At 39.1% G+C, this 27,337-nt stretch overlaps 1 protein-coding gene across 1 annotated transcript in view; it reads right to left on the minus strand.

The window, feature by feature from the left end:
• The window catches only part of KCNQ1 (potassium voltage-gated channel subfamily Q member 1), a 357,426-nt gene that overhangs the window by 300,111 nt on the left and 29,978 nt on the right, over positions 1-27,337 (minus strand). The window contains exon 2 of the mRNA XM_059825697.1: positions 6,513-6,603. Within this exon, the coding sequence (XP_059681680.1) occupies positions 6,513-6,603 (91 nt within the window). The remainder of the gene's footprint in view (positions 1-6,512; positions 6,604-27,337) is intronic.

The raw sequence follows: 27,337 nt of genomic DNA on the forward strand, positions 1-27,337 counted from the left end.
AGAAAAGGCAGAAATGAAAGTAACCAATTTTCTGCATCCAAGCTTGTCTTTACCAAATACACACTCCAGTGTAACAGACTAAAATAAGAATTCAAACCCAGAACTTCTGAACCTACTAGAAGAAATGTATGCAATATATGTAAAAAGAGTTTTCTTTTCTATAAAAATCACTGCTTATTCTTATCATACACATCTAAACGTCATTTTTGGTGGCAACTTTGGAGAAGTTTAGCCAAATAACCTTTTTCTTTTTTCCCCACTGAAAAGGAAACATCTAAGACAAAACAAGAGCACACCTGGAAGGACATAACATACTGGAAATCTTTCAGTGTGTTAACAAGTTTTGTATCTTTTTCTTTCTCCTCCATGCAAATACTTGTCCAATTCATTTCACTGAAAGCTTTAATTGTTCTCATGTTTTTCTAAAAGCCATCCACATGGTGAGAAATCAGGTAGGCCAAACAGCATGAACTTTGTGGCTACAACCACAAAGTGGCCAGAGCCATCTCTGGCAGCAACGTTTACACAGCCCTTTTCTTCCACCTCTCTCTCCCAGAATTATTTTTGTTGATTACTCATGTAAAATTCCCCAAGTCCGTGTGAAAAGCCATCTCTTTATTAATAGTTCACTTCTTCCAAAAGATATTTTTATCTACTTCAGGACACCATCCAAGGTCTGAATCTGGCCACCCCAGACGGGACACAGCGTGGTCCAACGCTGCCCTCCACAGATTTTAAAGGGAAACTATAGCGCCCTGCTACAAGTGATTTTTAGCACATTTAAAAACAAAAAGCAGCTCATCTTTCCCTTACTGGTCTTAGCTCACTTTCTTTCCATATCACCTCTTCATTCCTTCCTGGCATTCCTCTTCAGCTCAGACTTCATCTACACCAAACAATAACAACAGGTTTGTCTTTTTTTTTTTTTTTTAAAGCCTATGTCAGCTGTCCCTAACAGACAATCTTATTTCCACTTTAGAAGCATCTGATTTGGCTCCCTCAGACCTGTTCAGAATGGACATAAAGCAGAATTTAAGCTGGACTAAAAGCATGATCACACAACCTTCTGAACCAAATTAATTAAATCCCTTTAACATCACATTTACATTAAACACATAATTCTCCTGTACAGACCAGGGGAGTTGACAAGGGATTGCTTTGCGAACAGCTGGAACAAGTTAAGATGTTACTACCAGCAGCATTTCAAACCAACACAGCTGATTTTGCAATGAAGCAGATTAGAAGCACTCACATTATCTGCCAGCACAGCTCAGCTACAAACATCAGCACCACAGACTGAAGCGCAGCGAGAAACACCTGGGTTCAGATTCAGAGGAAGCTCCTTGTTCCAGCTACTAACCATACTGTCACCTAATTAAAAGGGGGGAGGGCAATCTTCATTTCTATTCATGTTTCCTGAGCCTTCGAATCACTCACATTTGGCCTTTTTACTACAAACTAAAATGTAGAGAAGCAGACTTTAAATGAAAGCTGAGATTCTCAACTTCAGCTATCAATGAAGTGACAGAAAGGAAATGCTGCAGCAAGTGATTCCCTGGACAGGTCTATCTGCAGGTCCAGCAAAGGAAAAGGATTAAGGAGCATGAGTCCACCACACACACATCTTCTACACCAGCTGACCTCACTTTGGGTCAGACCAGGGGACATTACTGAGGCTGCAAAGACAAATTTTTCACTTTCTCAGCTACAGTTATTCTTCAGAGAGAATCTGTAGACTAGATCAGTCTGTAGAGCTATCGCCAGGCATCCTTTACAGACACTAATCCCGTTTAATTTTTCAAAAGGATGAAAATGCACCAATGCCCAGGCCGTAAGTCTCTGTCTTGGCCTTCTTAACCAAGGAAGATAATCAGAAAAAAAAAGTGCTGGAACCATTTCGAGCTATTTGAAGCATTTGTTCTCTGTGAAGACCATCTTCAGAATCAAGACCTGTAGGTATTTTTCCTTCTTTCTCACAAGACCCAAAAAACCCTGCAGAAAACAAAACCCAAGGCTTATACTCAAAAGGATCTATTAAAAAAAAGAAATAAAAACTAGATCTCTCATAGGCCTAGACTCTGTGCCACTTTCTCTTAATTGTAGGAATAATTTCAATGACAATAACATAAATGTTAACCACCCAAAGCCATTAGTTTTTATCTTAACTGATAGTCTTTTTACTGTTTAAAAATTGTTTAATCTCTTTAGTAAGAAGTATGCTAAAGTAGAAAAGGGACTCAAAACAAATCTGGAAAGGGCTTATACTTTTATCATAAAAACATACCCTTCCTTTTTTTTTTTGTTGGAATCAATATTGAAATGAGATTCCTACCAGAAAATAGCTTTTTCAGGCACACTAAATATCCCTTGGTTCAGCAGAATATTTAATCCCCTTGGATCAGGCACTTGGATTTTCTTAGATCATGCTGAGATAACAGCATTCTGCTGTGTTCTGGCACCATAAAATCCTTGCTTATGAAAATAAAAGAAAAATATGGCCTCTCTGGGAACATACATCTCTGAATTACTTTTTTCCATAGTTTAAATATTGTAGTCTCAAAATCAATTTTTACACAGATATACCACATTCTCTTTATGAGTCATGGCAAAAGCTCTCCCGCACCACTATTTTAAATGGGCCAAGTGTACATATACCCTTCAAAATGATGATCCTTTCACAGTCTTGGCTCAGACTCCAGCTCACACTGGGCAAGTGCCAACGAGTAACTGGAGTCAAACCCCTCCAACAGCACCATCTAGTGAAAAAAAGATAAAATAAACACATGCAAATTTAAACAGTTTTCACTGCATTCTGGAAACTAACAAAAGGCCAATTCTCTCCTAATCTCCCATTACAACTGCATTTAGGTATAGCTTTCATCAAGGCTCTTTGCCTTGTGAAGTGTGGTGACAAGTAGAGAGAGATTCAACAGCTAATTGTAAGCTTTTTGTCTAAATCTGGAACACCACTTGGAACACATACAAACTTTCCCTTGTTTACTTTTCCGATGTTAAGCTTGCATTTTTCTTATTGTTATGAAAAATAGAAGCATTTTTAAATGCTTTAAAATCATGGGTAACATAAGTCTTCTGTTTCCTCCTCTGGTAATGGGAGGTGATATTTTAACACAAGCAGCTCCAGAATAAAAGGGAAATGATACATACATATAATCTCAACCACCTTTTTAGCTCTTATTTTCATATAATTTTAATATCTTGTATGACTATATTATCGAAGCATTAAATTCTTGTCCATGAAAAAGGGCACACTCAGCTTCTATGTGTAACTTTAATGTGACCAGTCTCCCTGGTTTCAAAAAGACCGTCTGCTAAAGTTGTGTAGGTGCTTAGATCTCTCACTGGGTCAGAGCAAAATACTTTGGCTACGTGGAGGAAATAAAGCAGTATAGCTCTTAATTGGGAGTCTTTTCAACAGTCTTGTTTGAATAGTTTTTCAGTCAGAAGGAACGGATTCTGTACTTTTCCCAACTTGCATCTTCAATGCCATGCAATTCAGAAGTGGGCTGCAGAAGGGATTCTGTGACAACACTAGTTTGCAGATAACACACACACGTGCTTATTCCATCTCATTTTCAAGATGAATCAGATTTACAGTGCCCGTGCAGTAAGCTCCGTGGGGCTGCTCAGCTCAGCATGCCCACATGCTAACTCTGAGCACTCGTTTCCAGACATTCAGCATGATACAGCCATCTCTTGCATTTCCAGGCCTATGGCTGCCTGGTCATAGCCTGCCCTCCCCAAAACACAAGTGCACAAATTTCAAGTAGGCAAAATATCAAAGCATGACACTGCACATTTGGTACCACTACCTCAGCCTTATATTTGATGCACTACAAAGCATAATTCATTTAGAGAGAATTCTACCCTACGTAGGAAATTATGTCTAAATAAAAGGCAATCCGCCCCCGACAAAGCTTCAGTAATTTTCCCTCTGGAATGCAGATAGGGAAAGATGGACGCAATTTTATAATCTTCAGAAGAAAGAGTTAAAGACCTCTAACTGTTAATTATTTTAATCTCACAAAGCACACACACGGGCAGTATAACTCAAGTTTCATGGAATGACTGGCGGTCTCAAACTTCAAATTCCACATGGCCGAAAGTTCCCTCTTTCTCACTGTCCCAGTTAAGCCCAAGCAGAAAAGCTTTCTTCAAGATTCCCATACTCCTCCTGGCAGGTTGTTGCTACACTGCTGCTCTTTTGAGGTCTCTCTCACTCAGTTATTAGTTCATAAATCAACTTGTTTGCCCTTCTTTGCTCACCTAAAACACCAATGTTACCTACTTTCATTATCTGGCTCCAAATTAAAACTGTTATTGTGGTATAATTAAAAGTCCCTCTACAAACACAAAAGAGAAATTAATTCCTACCACAAAGCAGTAGAAAGAGTGCTTTCCCTTAAGCTTTAGTAAGTCTCCTTACATCACCATTTGGGTTGGAAGCTTGCACCGTTGTTTTTTTCCTGTCTTGTTTTTTAATCCCTGTATGCTGTTACACTTTTTTACTTCTTTCTTTGCATTTTACAGTTTTTCTTCAACCAGTCATCTGTTATTAACTCCCCCCCTTAAGAATTCAGTTATATCCGATTTGGACAGCTTGTAATGATAAATTAGAGTGAAAGTAAAATCTTAAAATAAGACGAGAATAAGAAATTTTACTGGGTAGACACTAACAGGAACCAGAGTATGACATTTATATTTGTGTTGCAAGGTGCCACAACTCCTTTGAAAGTCCCACCAAAACTGGATAGAGCAGAGAGCACATTGGCCCATCTACTGCTCTGGACCAATGGATCACCGTAATCCCCTTAAGTTTCTTGAAAATCACCAGTTAATCCTTTAAGAAAACAATATCAGAATATGCCAACTCTGAACAAACACACAACTGCTGAATTCCCAAGAAACCACGATAGTAGGATTTCAATGTTAAAAATTAACCATAGTTTTTCTCATTATATATATCAGGAGCACTGATTCACACTACTTAGAAAGCAAGATAATACAGAATAGTATGAACACCCAATACATACTGGCTATTACATACATTCTATGTAATCCTGAACACATTGCATACACATTACACTGAATGTATTACACGCGCACACAGACAATACATACAGCAATAAGTATGAACTCACAAAATGAGTTCCATGATTTCACGGAGGGGGAAAAAAAAGAAAAGAAACGTCAATGGTTATGTTGTCACTAGAAGTTATTTCACTGAAACAACACACGTGGAAAATACTATGATATATTGCAAAAATGAGTGAGATATTATCACAAGTGAAATCCATCACAGAAATTGGCAAAAGTATCCATAACTACTAGGTATGGATTTAAAAAAACAAAACAAACAAAAAAAACCAAAAAACCCACACAAACCACAAAACTTAAATCTGTACAAAAAGAAACCCCCAAACCACAAAACAGAAAAGGTACTGGATGCAGAAATACATGTATAGACTCTCTTAGCTGGCAACTAATTATAATGTTACACCTCGGAGTTCAAATATCTTACAAGCTAGTTAAAAGTAACATACCAGGCATGAAGATACCTTAAATAGAAACCGTGTGAGTGACACTAAATTTAATAAACTAGATTCTTATTCTTACAGTTTTCATATAAGGTATAAAACCTTAGCATATTGAATAGATAAATTGACAAAATTTATTATAATCAATGGGGGGTTTAAGTGAACTTTTTCATGGTAATAATGATATCATACATAACGATGCTATTACTGGTGCACTGCTACAAGAACTATTTTGAGCAAACATTTAAATTGCTAGTTAGCATTTTCTCAATACAGTGACAGTGCTTTCACAAGTAAAATAATGGTCATTTATTTACAAATATAGAGAAATCAATGATTTAGCAGGGGGTACCCCACCACACATTTTTTGTATGTTTAAAATCATGCCTCTCCAAGTTCAAAACTAAGGCTTTTCAATGAAATCTAAGCTGGTGGGACAGTAATACTCTTGGAACATTTCTTGATACATACCTGTTGCAGCACTATTGTACTATAAACAAAAGGTAATTATGTTTTCTCTACTGAAGGGGAAGTGGTAAGACAGGTAAGGCAAGCTGCTCTAAAGTCGATGGAAATATATGAGTTTTCCACTTGCGAAAGAAAGCTGAATCTGACATCAACTAAAAGAAAGGACTTCCACTTACTTTTCCCCCTCCCTGTGGTCAGGTGTCTGGTCTTCAGTATGGCTGAAAAATGGATTCGCCTGAGCAATATGAGGGATTCAAGCTTTATTAGAACAGCCATGTGTATAGGCCATATAGGGTAAGACTTGGTTTTTGTGCTACCATGACTTTTGGTGTTTCTGTGGCTTTACAGACTCATTAGGGAAAAGCAGAAAAGCCTCTTGTCAATTAAACCATAAGGAGCATTCTCCTTGATACGGTATTAGCTCAGGAGATCAGAATTTGCACATTAAGAACAAACATGCATCAATCACATCAATGTCCACATACATACCATCCAAAATAACGTCCCTGTAGCAAGAGCTGCATACTGTTCAATTGTAGAAAGCACACTGAAGATAAGGCATATCAGCACAATAAGGAAGCTGTAAATAAAAAAAAAGGAAAAATAAAAAGAATGTAATGCAGTCTAGTAAGAACCTAGAGGAAGGACAGATAATCATGCCATTACAAATCATCTGTACACCCAGAAATGTCACTGGTATTGAATTATCTTAAAACACAGTTGGTAACTTTGGAGTGATCCTGCTTCATGTTTATTGCTCCTCAGACACTGAGCTTTTGGGTTAGAAATTATCAAATGAAACAGCAGAATAACATTAGCTTTAGCCTACCTCTAAGACTTGCTGTTTCCTAGCCCCTCAGGAAAACAGCATTCCTTGTTCTCTCCCATTGTAAGGGCTGCTACAGCTGAATCACCACCACACAACCCCTCCAACATGTTTCAAATATTTGCCTTTTTGCTGTTCCAAATTCTGATAAACTGCAAAGAGAAATCCCAACTAAGCCAGAGCTTAACAGGCTCTGCCCACACTGTCTTTTATAACCAATTCCCAAAAGGCCCCAGGTAAATAAAAATCTGACATTTGGCATCTGAAACACAACCTAGATCTAATTCCATTTTTAAATAAAACAAAATTTCAAAGCAACTATCAGAGGGAGAGTGAGAATATAAGGGTTTGCTCCCTGGTCCCCCCTGCCTGAGTCAGTCCTTAGGGAAGAGGCCCTGGTTCCCAAGGTAAGATTCAGGATCGCCAGGGAGCTGCAGCAAACTCAGCCCAACTGCCTGTAGCCCACAGAGAGCCTCTTCCCCCAGCTGGAAAAGCAGGCTTCCCAGCCCTGCAGCCTCTGCCTTCAAACCCCTGCCCCGAGCAGCTTCAGCTATGCCCACTGCCCCACAGGACTCCTGCTTGCCTTAAAGAACCATAAGGCGTTTGGGAATCAAAACATTTAAGATCCAAACTGGATGCTATCTGCTACGCACTAGGCATAGGCAGCTTCCAGTTCCCAAACAACTGTAGGTTTCTTTTTAAAACATGACATGAGCAATAAAGACGACTTAAAACATTCACTTATTAAACACAGAGCTAGTTGTTAGGGATATTTTTCGCAATTCTGTTGAGACAAGCAACACCAATCCTTTGCACTTGAGAGAAACTTGCTGCAAAATCCAGTAACTAAATCATCTCCCCCTTACAGATCTCTAAAATGGTTAATCAGTTTTTTTACCTCAGAAAAACAACAAAGAAGAATTGACATAATGAATAAAACTGAACTCAAGAGGAGAAATATTAAAACAGGACATCAGTGGATGCAAACTGGCATGGCTCAGCTGAAGTCACCCAGAACCTTTATCTTTTTTCACGTAAGTGAGAACTTCACTGGGTGAATCTTTTGAAAGGCCAAGCACTCAAGAAAACAAAAATGTGTCAAAGTTGACAGTATAAGCTAGACTGCCCAATGATCACTTCAAAATACAGCGCGTGTAAGTCTAACACACACATAGCAAATGCTATTGTAAATACAGTACAAAATTGTGGAGAGGAAGTTTGTAGGTAATTAGGTACAAAAATCAAATTAGTAAGTGATAATGAATTGAAGTTATTAGGATTGAGATTATCACATATCAACACAAACACACGTATGAGCATATACTTTTACCTAGGCAAAGTATAAATACATGGGTGTTTCTGACGTATCTCTAAAATCTTCTCATTTTACCTTCTATCTCTAACTTTGACCATTCTTAAATAGAAGTAAGGTATGCAGACAAGGCAGAGGAACGCAAAGATGAGCCAGTCATTTGAAACATAACATAAATGTTCCCCAAATGTCCAGCCCTTCTAGCTGCAGTATTCCCACAACTGCTTAAGACGGATACACATGACACCATGAACATAATTGGGTTGAATTACACGGAGGTAGCTAAGGGTCTCTGGATAAGAAGTCCAACATACATGGAAGTACCAGTTCATAGCAAACAACAAGTTGCATGGGATGGTGTAAGCTGTCTGAATACACCTTGAGCAGTAACAATTGATACTTATTACATCCCTTGAGAGCAGTAGACTTGTTAAAAGTGTAAGCTCAGCCAATACCCAAGACCACGAGAGGGCACCAAAGCAAAGACTGTCCCATTTCTGTGCTTTTCCTAAACAAACACAGCTGAAGAGAGCCTAATAAGGATTAAAGGTGAAAGCTTGTGTGCCTAAGTGACAGGAAAATAAACTTAGGGTAAATTGTTTGCCAGATCTCTCTGCTTGTTACTGTTAGAGAAATTGAAGGCTAACACAAGAACTGCGTCACATGCCAGTCACCGCACTACCTACTGTGATGGGTCTTCACGCACATGGATCTGTTTCAGTCTTACTAATTTTATTATTTTTTTCACCCCCAGAAAAACTCTTGAAATTTATTGTTGGGCTCTTTCCAGACTGAAGCATGAGACACCTTCATACCCACAAATACACATTATCCCAAGCGAAACAAAGATGTTCGGTCAGATATTGCTGCTTCTCATCTGTTTCTTTGGCATTAGAGAGAAGATGCCCACAAGCCCCACTAGCACAGCCGTGCCCGTGGAGCACCACAGCTAAGCTGCTAACCCTGTCACACTGGCATCACTATTTCGCTTCGGAGACTAGATCAATTGCACATAAGGAACAGAGGGTGCAAAATTAAGAGAGAAAAAACTACATGGTCGTCCTCTGGCATCAGCCTGCTGTTCGTTTCCTTCCAACACGCAACTCTTACCCGGTTTTTGTTTCAGCACTAGTGGCTTCCTCCTCCACTTCTGAAGCATAAGGAGGGAGTCAGGCACCAGAAACATGGCGAATAGGAGAAGTTTGCCACTTTTTTTCTTTTTTTTGACAGCTACCTCCCCTCTATTCAGCCAGAAGTGGAGCACAGATTTGGTTACTGCCTACTTTCACTTGTTGACAGCAGAGAAGGCAACAGTAGTTAAATAGTTATGAACAAAATTTGCAAGGACAGACTCTGCCTCAAACTTGAATTTACTCTATGCAAAAAGTCATCCTGGGGAAATTTAACTGTCAAGCCTCAGAAAGCTCAGAAAAACCACACGAGCGCTGTGATTTTTTTCCCCCAAGTATTTAGAATGTTACTGAACTTGCGTGAATCTTCACAGGGAAAAATCAGAGGTACAACCCTGACAACAGAAGACAAAATTTCAAAGCCCCCAAATTGGTATACTTTTTCAAAACAAACGTTACAATTAGAACATGACCAAAATGACCCTATCACTCTTAATATTGCTTTACTGTGATCACTATTTCCCCATTTTCCCAAGAAAGTACTCACCTTGATACAGATGCTAAGCATATAAACTGTTCATCCAACCAGTTAATATCAGACAAACTACTGAAACCAACCTTACAATAAGAAGCATTAGACAAATTACCGCTAGACAGATGTATTAGCCCTACCCTAATCAACCACATAATTCCAGATAGCTAAGTTAAGCGAGCTTTTGTTTCAGACAAACTAAGCCTCACCTGCATGTCAAAGCTCTGTTGTTGGTGGAAAGACACAGGACACCTTCAGGGAACAATTTATATCACATGCAAAACAAGTTACTCTGCAAAACGTTTAGTTATTTCAGCTGCTGAGCAGGTGAAGACTCTAAACATGGAGATTTAAATTAGGCAAACTGAATGTGGGCTGTCCAATGTATGTGCTAATCACAAAACACTCATTAGACTTCACAGAACAGTCATTTACTCTTAAGCTGGTTGACTGTAACATAACAAGGGAAAAGCATATTCCTTAGCCAGCCTTGCTTCTGTGTCTCACAGTAAAAAAAAGAAATCAAAAATACCTTAGCTCCTACATAATATCACTCAGGGACTTAAAGATCTAAGACAGATGAATGGTTTAACCAGTAGCATCAACCACTCTGGAACACTTCACTAAGCATACAGTCCCGTCCTGATCTCACCAGTTGTATATGGGGTAGCAGAACAAACATTCACCATTGTATCCGCCCTAACGACTCCGGTGTAATATCTTTTTCCTCTAAAGGAGAGACAGAAAGCAGAACACTGGAATTTCTTTAACTTTAGCAGTCAGAAAAGGCTTAGTCTCTTGGAAACCACCAATCTTTTATCTCCTGAAACCTGTTGGCTTGTTTACCCTCTATGCACAAATGTGACCATCTTCAAGAAAGGAAGCAGAGCAATGAGGAGTACAGGCTTTCATCAGCTCTGATCTAACTCTTAGATTATGGGGCCAAGCAAGCACTAGAGATGAGGCGATAGCGTGTGAAGTCTTTCATATTGCCTGTCCCAGGTTACAAAGTAGCATCTGGCTGCATATAGGTAAACCACAGATACTGCATCAGTAGATGCACTCAGAAAGACTTAGCTTTGTGGTTTACTCATATCTAACACTGCTGTATTTCTTTTAACACCAAGAATTTGCAGGTGCCTGATCATCTCTGTACTTCTGGATGTGAAACTATGAAACCTCTATTAAAGCAGTGTGGACACTAACACTTACAAAGCAGCAGACGTTTTCTTTCACGGACTCCATTTTCAGTAGACTATTACAAGGTAACCCGTTTCCTCTCAGACAGCCAGCACTGTTTTCCTAGAAGCCAGTTTCTGTCATTGTCTCTTCAACTAGTTTTTTTTACAGGCACTGCATGCCTGCTGGAGTCATACCCAGAAGTGGAGCCATCTCAGTGCACATGAAACAACATCATTGTGCAGCCCTCCAGTAACACTCTGAGCTCATGTACATCCAAGCCTGTATACAGACTTGGGACGTGCATCTACGCTATAATACCCATTAAAGAGAAAAGCACATACATAGACACAGGTGTATATAGACTTACATGAGACAGTGTGTGCATAGGTGTGTGTATGTGGGCAAACATATAATAAATAATAAAATTTGGCTTACTCCATGAAGTCAGCTAGACAATTTAGATACTTTTTTGTCTCAAACAGGTTTGAGAAGTCAGAGCTTTTCCAGGAAAGAATCATACAGATGACAGGTAAACATGACCAGCTAGTATATGCGCTATATTTAGCAATATATAGGAAATATACTGGGAATATATTAAGAGCTAAAAGTGGATTTACTGGTTTCCAACTAGTCTAGGATATATTTCAACTTTCAGAACAGATCCAGACTTAGGGCTTTTTCACTGACCTCAGCGGCAGCTGCAGAAACTTGACACATTATAGGTAGCTATCAGCACTTTGCAGCCTCCAGCCCTGAGCTGCTGCTTTTTTTGTGTATTTAGCTATGGTTTTAGAACATTAGCATGTCTTTTTTCGTGGCTTGAAACAATGTGTGGAATGATCAAAGGAACAATTAACCATTTACTGAAAGATAACAATGCTCATTTCGTAAATGTCACAGGTACAAGAACTGATAAAGGCTTATAAAATATGTTCAGTGATATGACCAGGAACATTTTAAAAAAAGGTGCATGAGACAAGCTGGCAGTACTTACACACCAGATTAATATAGTCTCATGCACATGCAGCTGTCAGCATCAAAACCAGTATTAAAATGTGGGTAGATTTTATTCCTTCTTGCAGTGTTTCTTACATACTCTCAGTGGGAGTCTTTCCATGAACCTGGAAAAGGTTGTCATTAGGCCCTAAATTAAGCTGAAACATCAAAACATTTAATAGATGAGAAGGGAGATGCGAAGTTAAGCTCAATTTATGTAGACCCAACTTGAGTCCTATCCCTCCAGGAAGACAGCCAGTTTTTCCTTGTTTAATGTCATGTAAGATCTAGCTTAAGTCTGCTCTTTACTTTTGAACAACTTTTATTCATTACAGCTATCAATTTTGATGGTATCCAACTATCAGTGCCCTTGCACATGCACGATCAACCACCAACCGTGCAACTTCCTCACCAACCCTGTAACTTGGGGGGTGGGGGTAGTTTTCTGTTTTGTGGGGTTTGGTTTGTTTGTTTTTTACAGAGTAAATAACTTTTTTTGCCATTTAGCTTTTAACTGTGATAGGTTTCATAGGTAAACAAAGTAATACAAACAAAGTTTAACCTCCTCTAAGCATACAGCTTTAGAAGAACTGGAAGGATGACATTGAGAATGAACGACAAGAGTGTGCAGATTAAATATAGGCAGACTCTTATCTTGATCATCACGATTTGCAAACTATAATGCTGCTGCATATCCAGTTCATGTTAGTTCATTAAAACACAGGACAGTATCATTATTTTGTCTTTCATCTCCATGGCTTACACATACTGACACTTTTCAGATTGTGAACACAAAGGTCAATGGTATCCTAAAAGGTCATTTTCACTCAGCTTTCCAGGCAACAGAAGGAGTTATTGCAACGAGGATTTAGATAGACAACTTCAGGTAAGATACACACTGAAGACGGGATCACTCTTTCACTTTGTCATATATTCTGGCCCATTCCAGGCCAGAGAAGGCATTCCTTACTTAATTTTCATCAGGAAAATCCTGATGAAAAACCTGAACAGGTTTATATTACTACAAGTCAACATAAATCCCTAACCACCTCACGCAGTACTGCACAGTCATTTCCATGGTGCAGCTAGGTAAACATTCATACTAATCCATATCAAGTAATTTCTTACTGCAGCTAGGCACCAGCTCTTTCTTATTCTCTCATTCAAGGCATTTTGGGATTGCCTGAGGAAAAATTCTAATAGAAGGTAGAAGTTAGAAAGGGAATAGGTAGAACTTGTCAAATGGAGGACAGCTGACAATAAGAGAGAGGAAAGGCCTCTAGATCATAAACAGCATTGCCAGGAAGCTAATACAGGGTGGGAAATTATTTTATGGATCATTATCAAGGTATAGTGTTAAGTACAAATACCAACTGGTGCTTTTAAAATTGAGAAACTCAGATAGGGCTGGTTTTTTTTTTTTTAGAAAAAGAAACAGGATTTCACCATGCAGAGAAAACTTTCATCCGTATTGAAATTCACACACAAATATCCTGTATGCGTAGGTCTTATGCATAGCAAGTCTGAACTGAACACTGGAAAGACACTAATTCTGTCATGACTACAAACCACCAGAGCACAGTGCCAGTCTACTAATAGGAGACTAAATGAGCATTCAATTATGCAATTGATGGACCAGAGATCCTCCATCACTTCCTCCATTAAAAAAAAAAAGTGTTTGTTTTTAAGAGAATAGTCTGGTGAAGGTACATGATTAGAATAAAGGAGCCCTATACTTCAACTTATCTTTGCCCATACCTTTGGCCAACTTTGAAATTTTATCAACACATGTATTTTTCTTCCAGAGTATGGCTGTAAACTCTCTAATCCTTGAATGAAAATTGCATAATAACTGCATTTGCTGTGCTGCCTAACCAGTTCAGCTAACCGCTTAGGAGAGAATCATTTAACTTCCAAAAATATATAAATCTTAATTTGAGTCTAGATCCATTAAACAGGGCAAAGGGGGGGGGGGGGGGGGTGTGGAATATCACTGTAGCAAGGAGTTGGAAGAGACCAGCATCCTACACAAACCATAGCTGAAGATGAAACAAGTCGAAAAAAAAAAAGTGCCTTAGTCTTGATAACAAAAAACCAAAGGTGGGGGTTTAAACCTCTGGCCACACAGGCCCTTTGCATGATTTTTCTCTAAGGATTTCTCTTATCTTTTTCTGTTTTGTTTTTGAGGCAGGGGAAGGAAGGAGGGGTACAGCCCCTTCCCATCTTCCAGCCTCTCTGCAGCATGAGGATGCCCAGCAGAAGGGGAAGCATACTTGCATTCATGCGGAGAAGCATGATTCCCTCCAGGAACTGGCTACAAGAGTTTCCTGTACAACACACGCTTCCTCTCTGTTATGCCCTACACAGGTCAAGCTGGTAGACGGATGACTATTCTCAGTTGTCACTTGCCGTCAAAAAAACTTCAACAGACGAAGTGCGAATGCTCTGTTTGTGTTAGCTTAGGTCTATCAGATGGAGCTTCCTGTTAATATGTATTTGTTCCAACTGCAAGGCAAAGTATAGTTGGTGCTTCCTGAAGGAAACAATGGCGTAATTTTTAACCAGCTCCTTGACTCCTTGTCAAAGAAATACTGTCTTTAGCTCCTGTGTGAGAAAGCAGTTCTACTGTACAAGAAAGATCATATACAATACAGGGTAGTCTGATACTAAGAAAAGCAGGTTAGCTATACAGCTAAATAAGCAAGGCTTCTATCACACTTACATGGCTCTTCTGGGAGACTACGGTCTGTAAAAATAATTTAAATCATGGGCAGCGTACCAAAGCACAAAGCACACAATGAATCAAAAGTCATTTAGGATACAGCACCAGAATTATTGCAGGAAAGGCCTTTAAGGTCTTGGCAAAGGGTATGATTGCAGTAGAAATGCAAACCAGACGTCAAGATGCTTCAAGAGGAAAGGTTAACTGCTCACAAAAAGCAATGTTATTGCATCCTACAACAAGGTATTGGTTCCTTTGAGAATAGGCACAGTTCAACAGGAAAAAGATGACAGGTACTGTGTAAGAAACTGGAAAAAGTATTGCTACATTTAAAACAAGTGCATGACCCAAGAGATTTCAACCACTGGACTGCAGAAGATTCATTAGGGCTCCTCAGATTCAGGTTCATAATGAGCTTCCGATGTGCTTGATCATTAACATGAAACCCCAAGATTGCAACATGACAGCTATGGAAGGATTAAGTGCACATGCGCAATGGGAGAAGGTTGTCACCCAATACTACAGATTAAAAGGATCTTTGCAGTTCTTTTTACATGCACCTCAGACTCAGCAAGAGGAAAATATGTCATTAGAGCTCTTACTTGAACACTAGAAAAGTGCAGTGAATATACTATAAAACAATGAAAGATTTTCTCTTATTCTTGTGGTTTGACAAAACACTATGAAACAGGGAAGAAAATGTAATTGTCACAGCTTATTTTGCTTGGAATATCTTATCCTTACTTTTGGTTGCTCTAAAATGCCATTAGGAAATCAATACAGTCCTGTGTGCTGTCCTCATCCTCTCAATTCCACATTCAGGTTTGCCCAAGTCCTGTACACCCCATCATTCAAACCAAAACCCATCATCCAGCAGCACGTTCCAAAATAAATCCACCGCTGGGCACTCATTGCCTGCAGCTCTAACACACTGCCCATCTCAAGGTGGGCATCAATGCCAAATTCAGCCTATACTTGGTTTAAGCATACATGCAAGCATAAGCAGAGCTGAACCGTGGCTTTTCAGCTGCCCAGGCCGAGTCACTTGGCGGTGGCAGCACCTGCAAGAGAACAGGTAGCACCCCTCAAAGGATCTGAGACTAAATCACCCCTACACTGTGCTGCAGTCAGGGTAAGGGTGGACAACTGCCTTATTTTACACAATAGACAGATTTAGGCAAAACCAAACATGAGTTGCAAACAGGGGCTTTGGACAATGCATCAGTTGCACACCACCGCTGAAAGCAAACTGTTTGTTCTTATTGCAATAGAGGACTTTCCTTTTTATTGGCCAATTCTGAATAAGTTTCCATTTTAATGAGGGGGGAAAAAAGACAGGAGAGAGGCACCTTCTAGAATCTGAGTGCCACAATACCAGTAAGACTTGTTTTCTAGGTGGAGTTTTATACAGTCGGTCTGAGGGCCCACTATATCACTATTCCACTTTTCTAGTAACAGCAGATTCAAGGCAGCAGAGTCTAAAATAATTACCCAAATATTAAAAGAAAAATACTAAAAGCTCTCTGGGAGTTTGTAAAACCCAGCTTCTGAAAAATTGCCAAGCCTAGACTATTGCTCTGCTTTGCTGTTATCAAACCTAAATTAAACCTTCTAAATAAAATACTGTACTTTTTTTAGAAATAAACTTAAAATTACTTTCCTTAAGTATACAATATTTCTCTAACCACGCAACAATATTTACTCTTAATGGTTTCTCTTGTTTGGGCTGGCAGGACACTATTTTGATAGCTTCATCTGACAAAGCATTTTCAAGAGCTGTATGTATCACCCCTCTTTTTTTTTTTCCTTATTTACTTTCGTCACAGCAGTACTGCCACAAATCACTTTCTCTCCCCAATTAAAGATCAAAGGACATTGTAGTATGCCTCCTAAAGCATATGCATCTTACAATACTGCAGAAAAACTAGACTTGGTCAGCTTCTCAGCTCACAGAATTGCTTGCTTAGTAACTAGCTTCTGGATATCGCACGTAGCCAAGTAAGGACGTTATCCTACCCCAAAGAAGTAAAACAAGGCAGAAGCAAGCAAACATTGTCTCCACACCTAAGGAGAGAGGCACTATCCCACAATGTTGTACAACCAATTTACTCGTGCACGTAAACTTGTGTACTAATCTTATTGCAGTACAAATCAGGACTTACATTTCTATATGTTCTATAAAGAAACACCCACATCGCTAGCTCACTAAAAACCCTCCACGACAGGAAAACAACACTGACATTTTTGACAGCATCCTTTATCTTTAGTTGTGAATAGAGTGAAACAGTGACAGGGACTAAAAAGCCACAGAAAGATAAATATACAAATGGGGAAGAAGTAATCACACCTTGAGCTACTGACCTGGATAAATGCTTAATTTGATTTATTCCAAATACCACAGAAGTGATACCAGACCTGAGCAACTCCGGCCTACCCCCTCACTTTATCCCTCCCCAAAATGCCTTTACGCTCTCCTTTCTTCTGAAACAACTGTGTCTGAAAGGCACTTTCAATCAGTGCTGGCAAGTAAGATGAAGACCGTGAGAAACATTTGAAGCTGGGATAAGTACTCTCACTACCGTTTCCATTATGATCCTCTGCTTTAATTATCTAAAGGTACAGCTGACAGATGCTTTCACAGAAATCAGTATTTCTTTTGAGCTTTTCCACATTCCGTTCTCTGCTGCATATTTCTAGGGGTGTTGGGGGAGAAACATGGCACCCTCAATGCATCACAGCTTAGAAACAAGGAAGAGAAACTACAAAACAGGTTAACATTCCTAAGGTAAAAGCAGAGGAATTCAGCAGATAGACATATTGCTGTTTCCAGAGGGGACAAAGAGTTTGCTGAAGGAAAGACATAACGTCTAGAAGCTATGGCAACTTGACTTTCCTAGTTTGCTTTAAGCATGATGGAAATTTTAAGTGTCCCTGGAGGAAAAGAATTAAAAGAGTCTAGAAAGTGACAGGCAGCTTTTACATTTACAGCAACAGAATCTTTCTGTAAATACAAAAATCTCTATAAATGTGCCATGAAATACAGAAATGCTCAATACTATTTTTCGTCAAAAAACCCTAAATAGATTAAATGCCCAAAATGTAATCCATGCTGTGCTTAAAGAGCTTTAGCTTTGTGCCCTCACCACACAATAGACAGTTTTCCAGGCTGAAGGTGATGAGGATAATTATTTCCATCATTCCAGCATTCAAGTTAGCTGCTTGTGGAAATTCCAGTTGTCTATCACCAGGCTAAAAATTCTGCTGTATCGTTTGGACTTGCATTAAAACCATTCAAGACTTTGATCTATGAATTGATTTTACCCTTTCAGAAATCTTGCACACAACATCCCCACAGACACTAGCATATTTGTTAATACCATATGCTTTATGAGTGATAATACAAAAATCAGCGATAATACAATCACCCACAGACGAAACTGAAGCAAAACAAGTTTGGCTGTACCAAAGAAAAAAGTATTTTCCTGAAAGTGCAAAAATGGCATGACCTGGGTCAACTGTTTTTGTTAAATGCCATCGCTAATCATTTGTAATCCAAGAGCAGGTTGGCAGTGTCAGCATATGAGAAAATCTAAAATTCAGTGCAAAACTGTAAGAAACTTAATACTTCAGGATATCGGTGGCATTTCTCCAGTAGCAATCATCTATTTGCCAATCCATGGCAGTAGCTGTGGTGTTGTGACTGTAGCAAGCTGAGTACGTGAGTGAACCCAGATTCACAAAGAAAAGTAGCATCTTTTAAAATGAACTGATAAAGGTGGAAGAAAGTTAGGCAAACTCTCAAAGCATTAAATGGAAGACTCACTTGCCTTTGAGCTTACCTGTCTTTGTCAGCCATACCCATCAGCCAAGGTACTGAACAGAAAAAAATGGATTAAATTCTAATAGGATACTAAAGGAAGGCAATAAAATTAAGAAAAAAAAAAATCCTCTGCTCCAAAGAAAACAAACTAACATTAAAAGAAAATTGTTCAAGAAAATTATAATCAGTTCTGAGGTCTGCATCCAAGTGACATTACAAGGTGATTTAGTGTACAAAATACTTAAATTTTAAAATGGGACTTCAAACTTGTACACTCAACCACCAAAGAACTTCCTTGTAAGAGAAGTTAAGATGAAGTAATCAAAGGTGTGAGATGCTTAATACACTGAACCTTACAGGAAGGGCCCCTATTTAGAAATAGAGTGGCTCTACATAACATAAAAAAAAAAAAAATCAACTATTAACTGGACATACAACCCTGCTGTGCTCACAGTAATGGCCTCACCACTGAAGATGCCAGACACGTGCTTTCTTTTTCCTCTTCCACAAACTTTTCTGTAGTTGGAATTTTAAAAGACTTACCCACTATAATGATCAGAAAGTTTGGTTATAAAATGCATCTTTTATATTATAAATATTAGTATATTCACTTAGACTGTTTTCCCCAACTGGCACCAATTAAAAGCATACTTACTGTGACAGTATGCAAGAGAAAAATACATCAGCATGTGTATACCTAATGCCATTGCCAACTTCAGCTGCCCAAACGTCATGCTTCCACCCTAAAAACCATCAAGCATCTAAACATTTCTGGGAGTTGTCTTTTGATGCTGCAGAAGAAAGAAACCCTATTTATTTTGTAGCAAAATCTCAAATTCTCAGTCAGGTAACTTCAGGAGCAAGGATTTATCAAAATTCATTAATGAAAAAAAGACCCGAGAGATGGTAACATTTTGTGGCACATCTGAAGATGGGCCACGTCCTTAGGAAGGGAAAGCTAGCACCGGTCCCTTTAAAGTCAGGCATACAACACCAACTTATCTCCACAGGGAGCTGGCAAATATTTTGCTATATGTATAACTTATTTTTCACTTGTAAATGAGACCTCAGATTCAGAATTGCAGTGGATAGCTTTTATGTGTTTTCTTAAGATTCCCAATTTTTGCTGCTAGTCCTGCAACCTCCGCAGTAGTGGAGAAGGTCAGCGCACTCACGCAGACCAGCTGCTGGGGCTATCCATCATACTAGCTGCGAAGCAATCAAATGAACAGAGCAAAAAAAGCCTTGGATGGAAACTCCCTCTGAACTTTATTATGCTGTTCTGTCTACCTGAACTTAAAAAGGATTGCTCCTAAGCTGCATCATTTTAAGGCTATGATTTGACACTATCCTTTAACATGTAGTTAGTCTCATCTGAATTCAGATGGACACTGAGCACTTGATTAAATGCTTGCTGAATTTGGGCTTCATACAGGGCACATTCCAGCTCAAAAGTATATCTTCATTGGAAGCAGCAGGGGAGCTTAGCTATGAAATTTAGTTCAGGATTATCAAGATCTTCCAATATTTCTCATAATTCTGACATATCGTTGCAAGACAGTGTGAGGAAGCAAGAGTGCAGTGCATGGGAGACAGCACACTGCATAATCTACTATTCCAATGTGAACATGGACATAAAATGCTTTCTATTACAGCTCTTACTAAGGTTTTCAAACTACACATAGCAAGTGCTTGCTAACAGCATGGAATACATTTCTGAAAAGAGTGATACAAGTCAGAAAAAGGCAAGAAATATTTGAATCTGTGGCACATTAATTAACTTTAGTAAATGAAATTCCAGTTAATCGTTAACGTTGCAAGGCCTGACATTATACGTAAAAGGTTGAATATGACTTGTTTCAATTGCATGCAGGAAAGCATGCAGTACATCTGCAACATTAAGATGTCAAAAATATTAAATTACTCGAATTCAGGACTCAAAAGAATTTCACCTCATTTAAGCTTTATAAATACCAGAAGTATTAGGGCATTAAACCATAGTGCATATTATTTCAATTCCTGCATATTTCTTTTTAAACTGCCAATATTTCTAATTAAGTATTTAGTTTTATATGTGGTCCTCTGCAACATATAATAATCATAAACATAAATTTGTGATACATAAAGCTAAGTACAGGGATGCAAGCCTCTGTGAGAGGCAGACCCTCTCTCCGGGAAGTCACTGTTTCATGGCTAAACTACCAGGAAATACGAAATGATGATTTTCTGTCAAAGTTCAGGGCCCTTGAGATTAAGCTGCCATTTCAAGTGTATGTTTAGAAAGTGTCAGTAAGATGTATTGATATGATCTGCCAACATATTAAGAACATCCATTTGAGTAACACATGATCTCATGGCAAAATTATACTTTAAGATACTACTCTTGGCCCTAAACTACTAGACATTTTAAACAAGTATGAACAACACTGCAGCAGCAGCATCCAGAATCCTAAGAAACTGCAGGGTCAAGTTCACCCACCTATGTAACACTGCAGTAGATGCATATCCTTCCATGTGCATAACTGGCTGCCGGTCATAATATTCAATAAGATACTCTCTGGTAGCCATTTGCTTCATGGTATCTATTAATTCTACCTGTTTAGTTTTCAGTCATGGGAATTTATTGTTTAGAACTACATCCAGTAGATTCTGGTGGCAATGCACTGAGGGAAAAAAGCAGAGATGAAAGCTGAAGAGAGAAACACGGTACCATAGAATCACCTGTCAAGAACACTGAACTTTTTGCTCTGCTTTTTAACAAACAGAGATTTGTATGGTTATAATGAAAGCTATTAAAAGCAGGCTAATATTTTGAAGACACTTTGGGAAGTGCATCATAATTAAAGCATTACACGTCACGTGCATCAAGTAATCCATAAAATTCTTCCAAGTAAGGATCAGATTTCCATTATGTTCATCATCCAGGAGCTCAGCCATGATTCTTTTGAATAGATTTTCAACTTAAAGCACTGATCCCTTTTGAACACGTAGTTCCAGTTCCAGATCCTAATCGCTTTTGACCACTCAATATCTAGCGAATTTAATAAACTACAAAGTTAGTCAAGTAGAAGATTCAGGATCCTTACTCCATGCTAAGTGACAAATTTTACAGTAACTAAAGAGACGTAAAAATTATTATATTCACGACATATTAGTCACCTTGCAAGTCACAAGAAAAGAAAATTACAAAGGACAAAAATATTTGACCTTCCCTGTCAAACTGCAGTTTTAGTGAAATATTTACTTCTTATTTCCAAATGATTTTAGCAACAGGCTTGCCCACATTGAAGCGCAACTTCATTTTTAATGGAATTTTTTCAGAACAGGCTAAGAAAGTCCTATAGAGTTCAGAATTTCAGGCCAGACCATGAAGATTATATTTTTTTTAAAGGCTTAAATAGTACCATGCTTTGCTTCCTTGAAGTCCACAGATCAGTTGGAGACAGAGGGGTTACTCTTTCTGTTTATCAATGTCAAAACCCAACCTGCAAAAATTAATATTGTTTTTAATGACACAAAGCACTTCAAAAGCTGCAGAAGGCTGAGGAACACCAGTAATGCCAATCAGCATTAGAAGAAAAGTTCGCAGTACAGCGTAATGCTGAAGGACATGGTTTGATTACGGACATTATTGAAATGGCACCTGTGCCATTGGAGAATACTTTTCTATGCAGTTTCACCTTCGTCAGTACAAACAAAAGCATTGTTCTACTCGGAAAGTCTTTGGCAGCAGATTTGGGAAAATAACAAAGTATCTCTAATGTGCATAGCACATAACATTTGTTTTATAATCTGATGAAGCAGAATTAATTTCTTGACCAGCCAACAGGATATGCTTAATTAAAAAAAAAAAACAACACCACACCACTGGAAGAGAGCTTTCTTAGTCTATGGACTCCTTTTTGTCTTCTCCAAGCCACTGCCTAGGCAGATTCTTACTGTAGGCTGTCTGCATGTGACTACCACATGAAGCAACACTGAATGCCAGAAACTGGATACCAGTGCAAGCCTCTGGCTTTTACGTTTCCTAGATATTGTTTGTATTTTTCGACATATTTCTTAGTCAAAATCTGTGTCACCATCTACCTTATTTATCTATCTGCTGCTCAAAGGGCCACAACCATTAAAAGTATAAGTAAATAAATAAATACCAAGTTCCAGTGCCCAAGGTGTCTTTCCCATAAAATGATCACTTTTAGAAAAGAGAGTTATTACAGCTGAAAAAGAACCTAAGGACAACTAATTTATAAACTTCACACTTCCAGATTTTCTTTTATATACTGTTTCCCATTACTCAACAAATAACAAAAGAAAATCATGCTACTGTGACATATCCTAACAAATTCTGGTGATGTGAATTCTTAACTGGGAAGGAGGGGGCAATTTCACATCGTCCATCTCTGACACAGATTTATGGGGGAACAGTATTTTACAATAAAAATACATTCTTTTCAGCAGAATGCTGCCTCCAGACCTTCATTTGAGCTCAGAAAAACCTAGCATTGCAGATAAAGAAATGTGGGGCACATCAGCAAACAAAATATTTATGTTTGAGCAGTGAAGTCATGAACTCCCTCAGCAATAGACTTTAACAAAAAAAAAAAAAAAAAACAAAAACAATTATTCTGAACAGTGAGAAGCTTCTTTATCTGAAACAACAATCCCTGAACTTTCAAAAGTGATCCATGAAGGTTTTATGCCTTGCTCAAGTTGGCACAGAGGCATGTTTCTCATTCACCTCAGCCACTTATGCTTAAGTTAAAATAATATTATCATTCCCACAGTAAAGAAGACTTCCAGAAACAGGCTCCTTTTTAACTGATAAAAATCACCTGTTCGAAAGATTTTTTTTTTTTCAAGACTGACTCCTTTACAGAAAGGTAAATTGTCAGATAAATTGTTGCTGTTCCCCATCATGATGAAGAGACAGGAGCACAGGAACAGTTTGGGGATGGAAAGCGTCAGAAGTCGAGCATTCATCAGAGTCGGGGGAAAAAAAAGGTTCCGTGAAGACACAAATAAAGTCTGTCTGGAGTAAGACAGGCATGGGAGAAAGGAGGCTCCAGAGGGAAAACTCCAGCAGATGGCCCCAAAGCAGCAGCAAGTTTTCTCAGAACGGCTTATTTCCAGGAGTTTTCTGTACATGCTGCAAAGGCAAGCTGAAGTCCCAGCTCCAGTTTGGTCTGCTGATACTGATGCATTTGAGAAGGCACCATTGTTTTATTAAAACGAGTAAAGGCTTTATTTTATTTATGTATTTATTTTTTAAGAATGTAAGTTAATACACAAAACTAAATCTAGTCAAAAGTTGTGATCCCTTAAATGGACGTTTATTTTTTCAACTTAAATTTTCTATGCACACTGTTTCTATTTTTTTATTCTTCCTTCTTTCTGGCTTAGGCAATAAAAGACAAGCCATTAATTGTAAGAAAAAAAGCCATTTCCCCTCCTTTTTTTCCATAAAAATGGGAATTTTACTTTTCAGAGAAAAATAAGAATTATCTACAGTAAGTTCTCTTTTGAGACAAATGCTTCTATATCAAAATGTTTTTCAATAGATATCCTGATCCTGCCCTTCATAAGCCATTAAATATCATTTCAATGTGACAAAAATCACACAGTTACAGTGCTGCACAGCTTTTCAAAAGCTTCTTCCATTGTGATTAAAAAACTTCAAATCATTGTAGAAAGTATTTTAGGCAGACATTTTCCAGTAACAACAGGTCAGAAAGAGGGTACTGCACATATTTCATTACATGTCATTACTCATACACTTCCAAGGTTAGCTGTGTCAAAGCCCTTTTAAGAGACTTTGGAATGGTTTCTCCTACAAGGACCTCTGTAGAAGGCACATGCTCAGAATCAATGCATTCTGGTTAAAAATTACTGCATTCTGAAATGGGACTTCCAGGTCTCTCATTAAAATGTCTTCCTTAAATCTGTTCCTTCAGAAAATTTTTTTCATTAATCACTGCTGAAAACCAAACTGGCCTTCCTCTCTGTTCAGGAAGGCATGCTTGGCCCTAACACAGCTGTGCTGATTAATGAACTTGCTGTCTAAGAAAATAAAAAGATTAAAAAGAAACAAGTTTCCAATTTTTCAATTTTTTTTAATGTGACAATGCGAAAAACAGCAGCAGCTGCTAGCATATTGTCTGGTTCATCACCTATATATCCTTCAGGCAGACAAGTCTGTCACAGGGTAAACAAGAACGCTGTACAGAGGCAATTGCAGCACTGCACCAGCTAAACCACTGTCCATAAAAAGCTTTTAGAAGTATTGGGAAGCTGCTTTTTTTGTTGTTGTTGTTATTGGGGGGGCGGGATTTTTTTTTTTATGTTTACTCAGCCCAGTATTGCTGTTTACGTTATAGCCACCACCACTTGTTTTATTATTGCTGCACCATGAGAAGCCTTGTAAGAGAATTTTGTTTTCACCATTAACAATCAGCCTGTAGTCCATTAAAAGTGGGAAAACCTATTCATAAAGAGCCATTTACAGCTCACCTCTCTATCTGTAGTAAACATGCACTCACTAATGATTATAGGGAACCTCTGAGCTACTGAAGCAATTAACATAAATTAAGGATGGCCATCTCTTCCATGCTTTGCAATATACACTGTGACAAGATAGGTCTAGTTCTAGGCAAATTAATTTACATGGAGAGATACCCCATTCCATGGCCTTCCCTACTTAGTATTTTGAAGAAATTCAGCAGTATCTAGTTCTCCTTTTCTACTTTTTCTTAAAATTCCACCACCTTCTTATTTGCCAGCTACCAACTAGTCATGCATTGAAGTCTGATACTTCAAAAATACGTTACAAACCAAGAAATTTAAGTTCTGCATAACTTCTATCCCAATATACTTCCTGATCTCAGGTAGTTCCCTTGCTCTTACAGACTGACCTTTACTGAAAGCATACTGTATATTGCAAGTTCGCAGGCACAGAGTACATTCTTTGGTCGGGTTAACACTGAAAAAAAAAAAAAATATATGGATGCTAGCTACTTCCTAAGTGCATGCAAACTTCCACTGCAGTGACCTATGTAGCAGTTACTGTCTTCATTTGCTAGGAAAGAAAAATGAACAGCAGAGAGATTAAGTGACTTGTACAAGGTCATATAGCAAGTCTAATGCAGAGCTGAGGATAGATCCCCAAGGCCCTGGCTTCCAACCGTGAGTTTCACACAGTTAGATTTCCACAGGCTGGCTGGGCCAGCTCTTCGCACCAAAGAAACCAGCAGGCAGGGGGAGAGCAGCCTCCTGTCTTTGCCCAGTGTGGCTCACATTTAAGTTAGCATCCCCCAGCCGTTCACCAGTTCCAGTACAGGCACCACCAAGCCTGGGCACGGACACTGCAGGAGATGTTTCTTGCCAGCTCAGCAGGGACAAAGGCATCCCAACAAGTCCAGCACACCCACCAGCTTGCTGGCCACCTGCCCTGGTGCCCAATGCTGAGCACCCTGCTGGTCAGCAACGTCAAGGGGGGAAGCCTGAAGAACTGGGACCACCCTCAAGACAGACACTGACCCAGTCCTTATGCATCTGTCCTGGTTTTGGCTGGGATGGAGTTAATTTTCTTCCTAGTAGCTGGTATAGTACTGTGTTTTGGATTTAGGATAAGAATAATGTTGATAACACACCGATGTTTTAGCTGTCGCTGAGCAGTGCTTACCCTAAGTCAAGGACTTCTCAGCTTTTCACACTGCCCTGCCAAGTGCACAAGAAGGTGGAAGGGGACACAGCCAGGGCAGCTGACCAAAGAGACATTCCATACCATACGATGTCATGCTCAGCATGTAAAGCTGGGGAAAGAAGAAGGAAAGGGGGGGATGTTCGGAGTGATGGCATTTGTCTTCCCAAGTAATCGTTATGCGTGATGGAGCCCTGCTTTCCTGGAGATGGCTGAACACCTGCCTGCGGATGGGAAGTGGCAAATGAATTCCTGGTTTTGCTTCGCTTGCATGCGCGGCTTTTGCTTTACCTATTAAACTGTCTTCATCTCAACCCACGAGTTTTCTCACTTTTACACTTCTGATTCTCTCCCCCATCCCACCATGGGGGAGCAAGCGAGCAGCTGCATGGGGCTTAGCTGCTGGCTAGGGATAAACCACGACAGCATCCCTGGTACCCTCTCCTCCTTGTCTTCTAGGGAAGGGCTCCATATGGGGAGGGCAAGCCCTGCATTCCCCCTCAGTAAAGGGGAGACAACCTGCCTGGGGGCTGGGGGTATGGAGAGCATGGGGACATAAGGACTGAAACTGCTTTGCCCACACCAAAGGTTCCCACCCTCATTTTTAACATCCATCTCTGTATTTTCCTTTCCTACAGTAAACACCACTGACGCTACCCACAATGTAACACTGATTATAGGCTGTGGTTTCCCATCAGAAACTGCTCAACTACTTTGTCATGACAGTTAGGAAGAAACTCGACAAGCTATGTAGGTGTTTAAAGAGTAAGACATTTGCATCTTTTGGGGGAGGCTTAGAGAGAGTCGCTCATAAGCATGGGGAGAAAGTATTTGCTTGATAATTTCACTAAAAGGAATGAAAGCAGAAAGCAAAAGCTGATAAAAGTCCCTAAGCTGGCCTTCTGACATTGAGAAAATCATACAGAGTGGATAAGCTGAAGGCCTTAAAAAACAAAGTCATGTAGGTTAATATCTGAGACAAATCGAGAGGGAGAGACCACCGGTAATGCTAACAGAACAGTGAAAGGGCAAAATCACCTGATAAAAAAAAAAGGGGAAAAAAGTGCTTTATAGCAACACCATGTATGTTTACAAGCA

The sequence above is a fragment of the Gavia stellata genome, chromosome 17, assembly GCF_030936135.1.
Source record: "Gavia stellata isolate bGavSte3 chromosome 17, bGavSte3.hap2, whole genome shotgun sequence".
Classification (NCBI taxonomy): domain Eukaryota; kingdom Metazoa; phylum Chordata; class Aves; order Gaviiformes; family Gaviidae; genus Gavia; species Gavia stellata.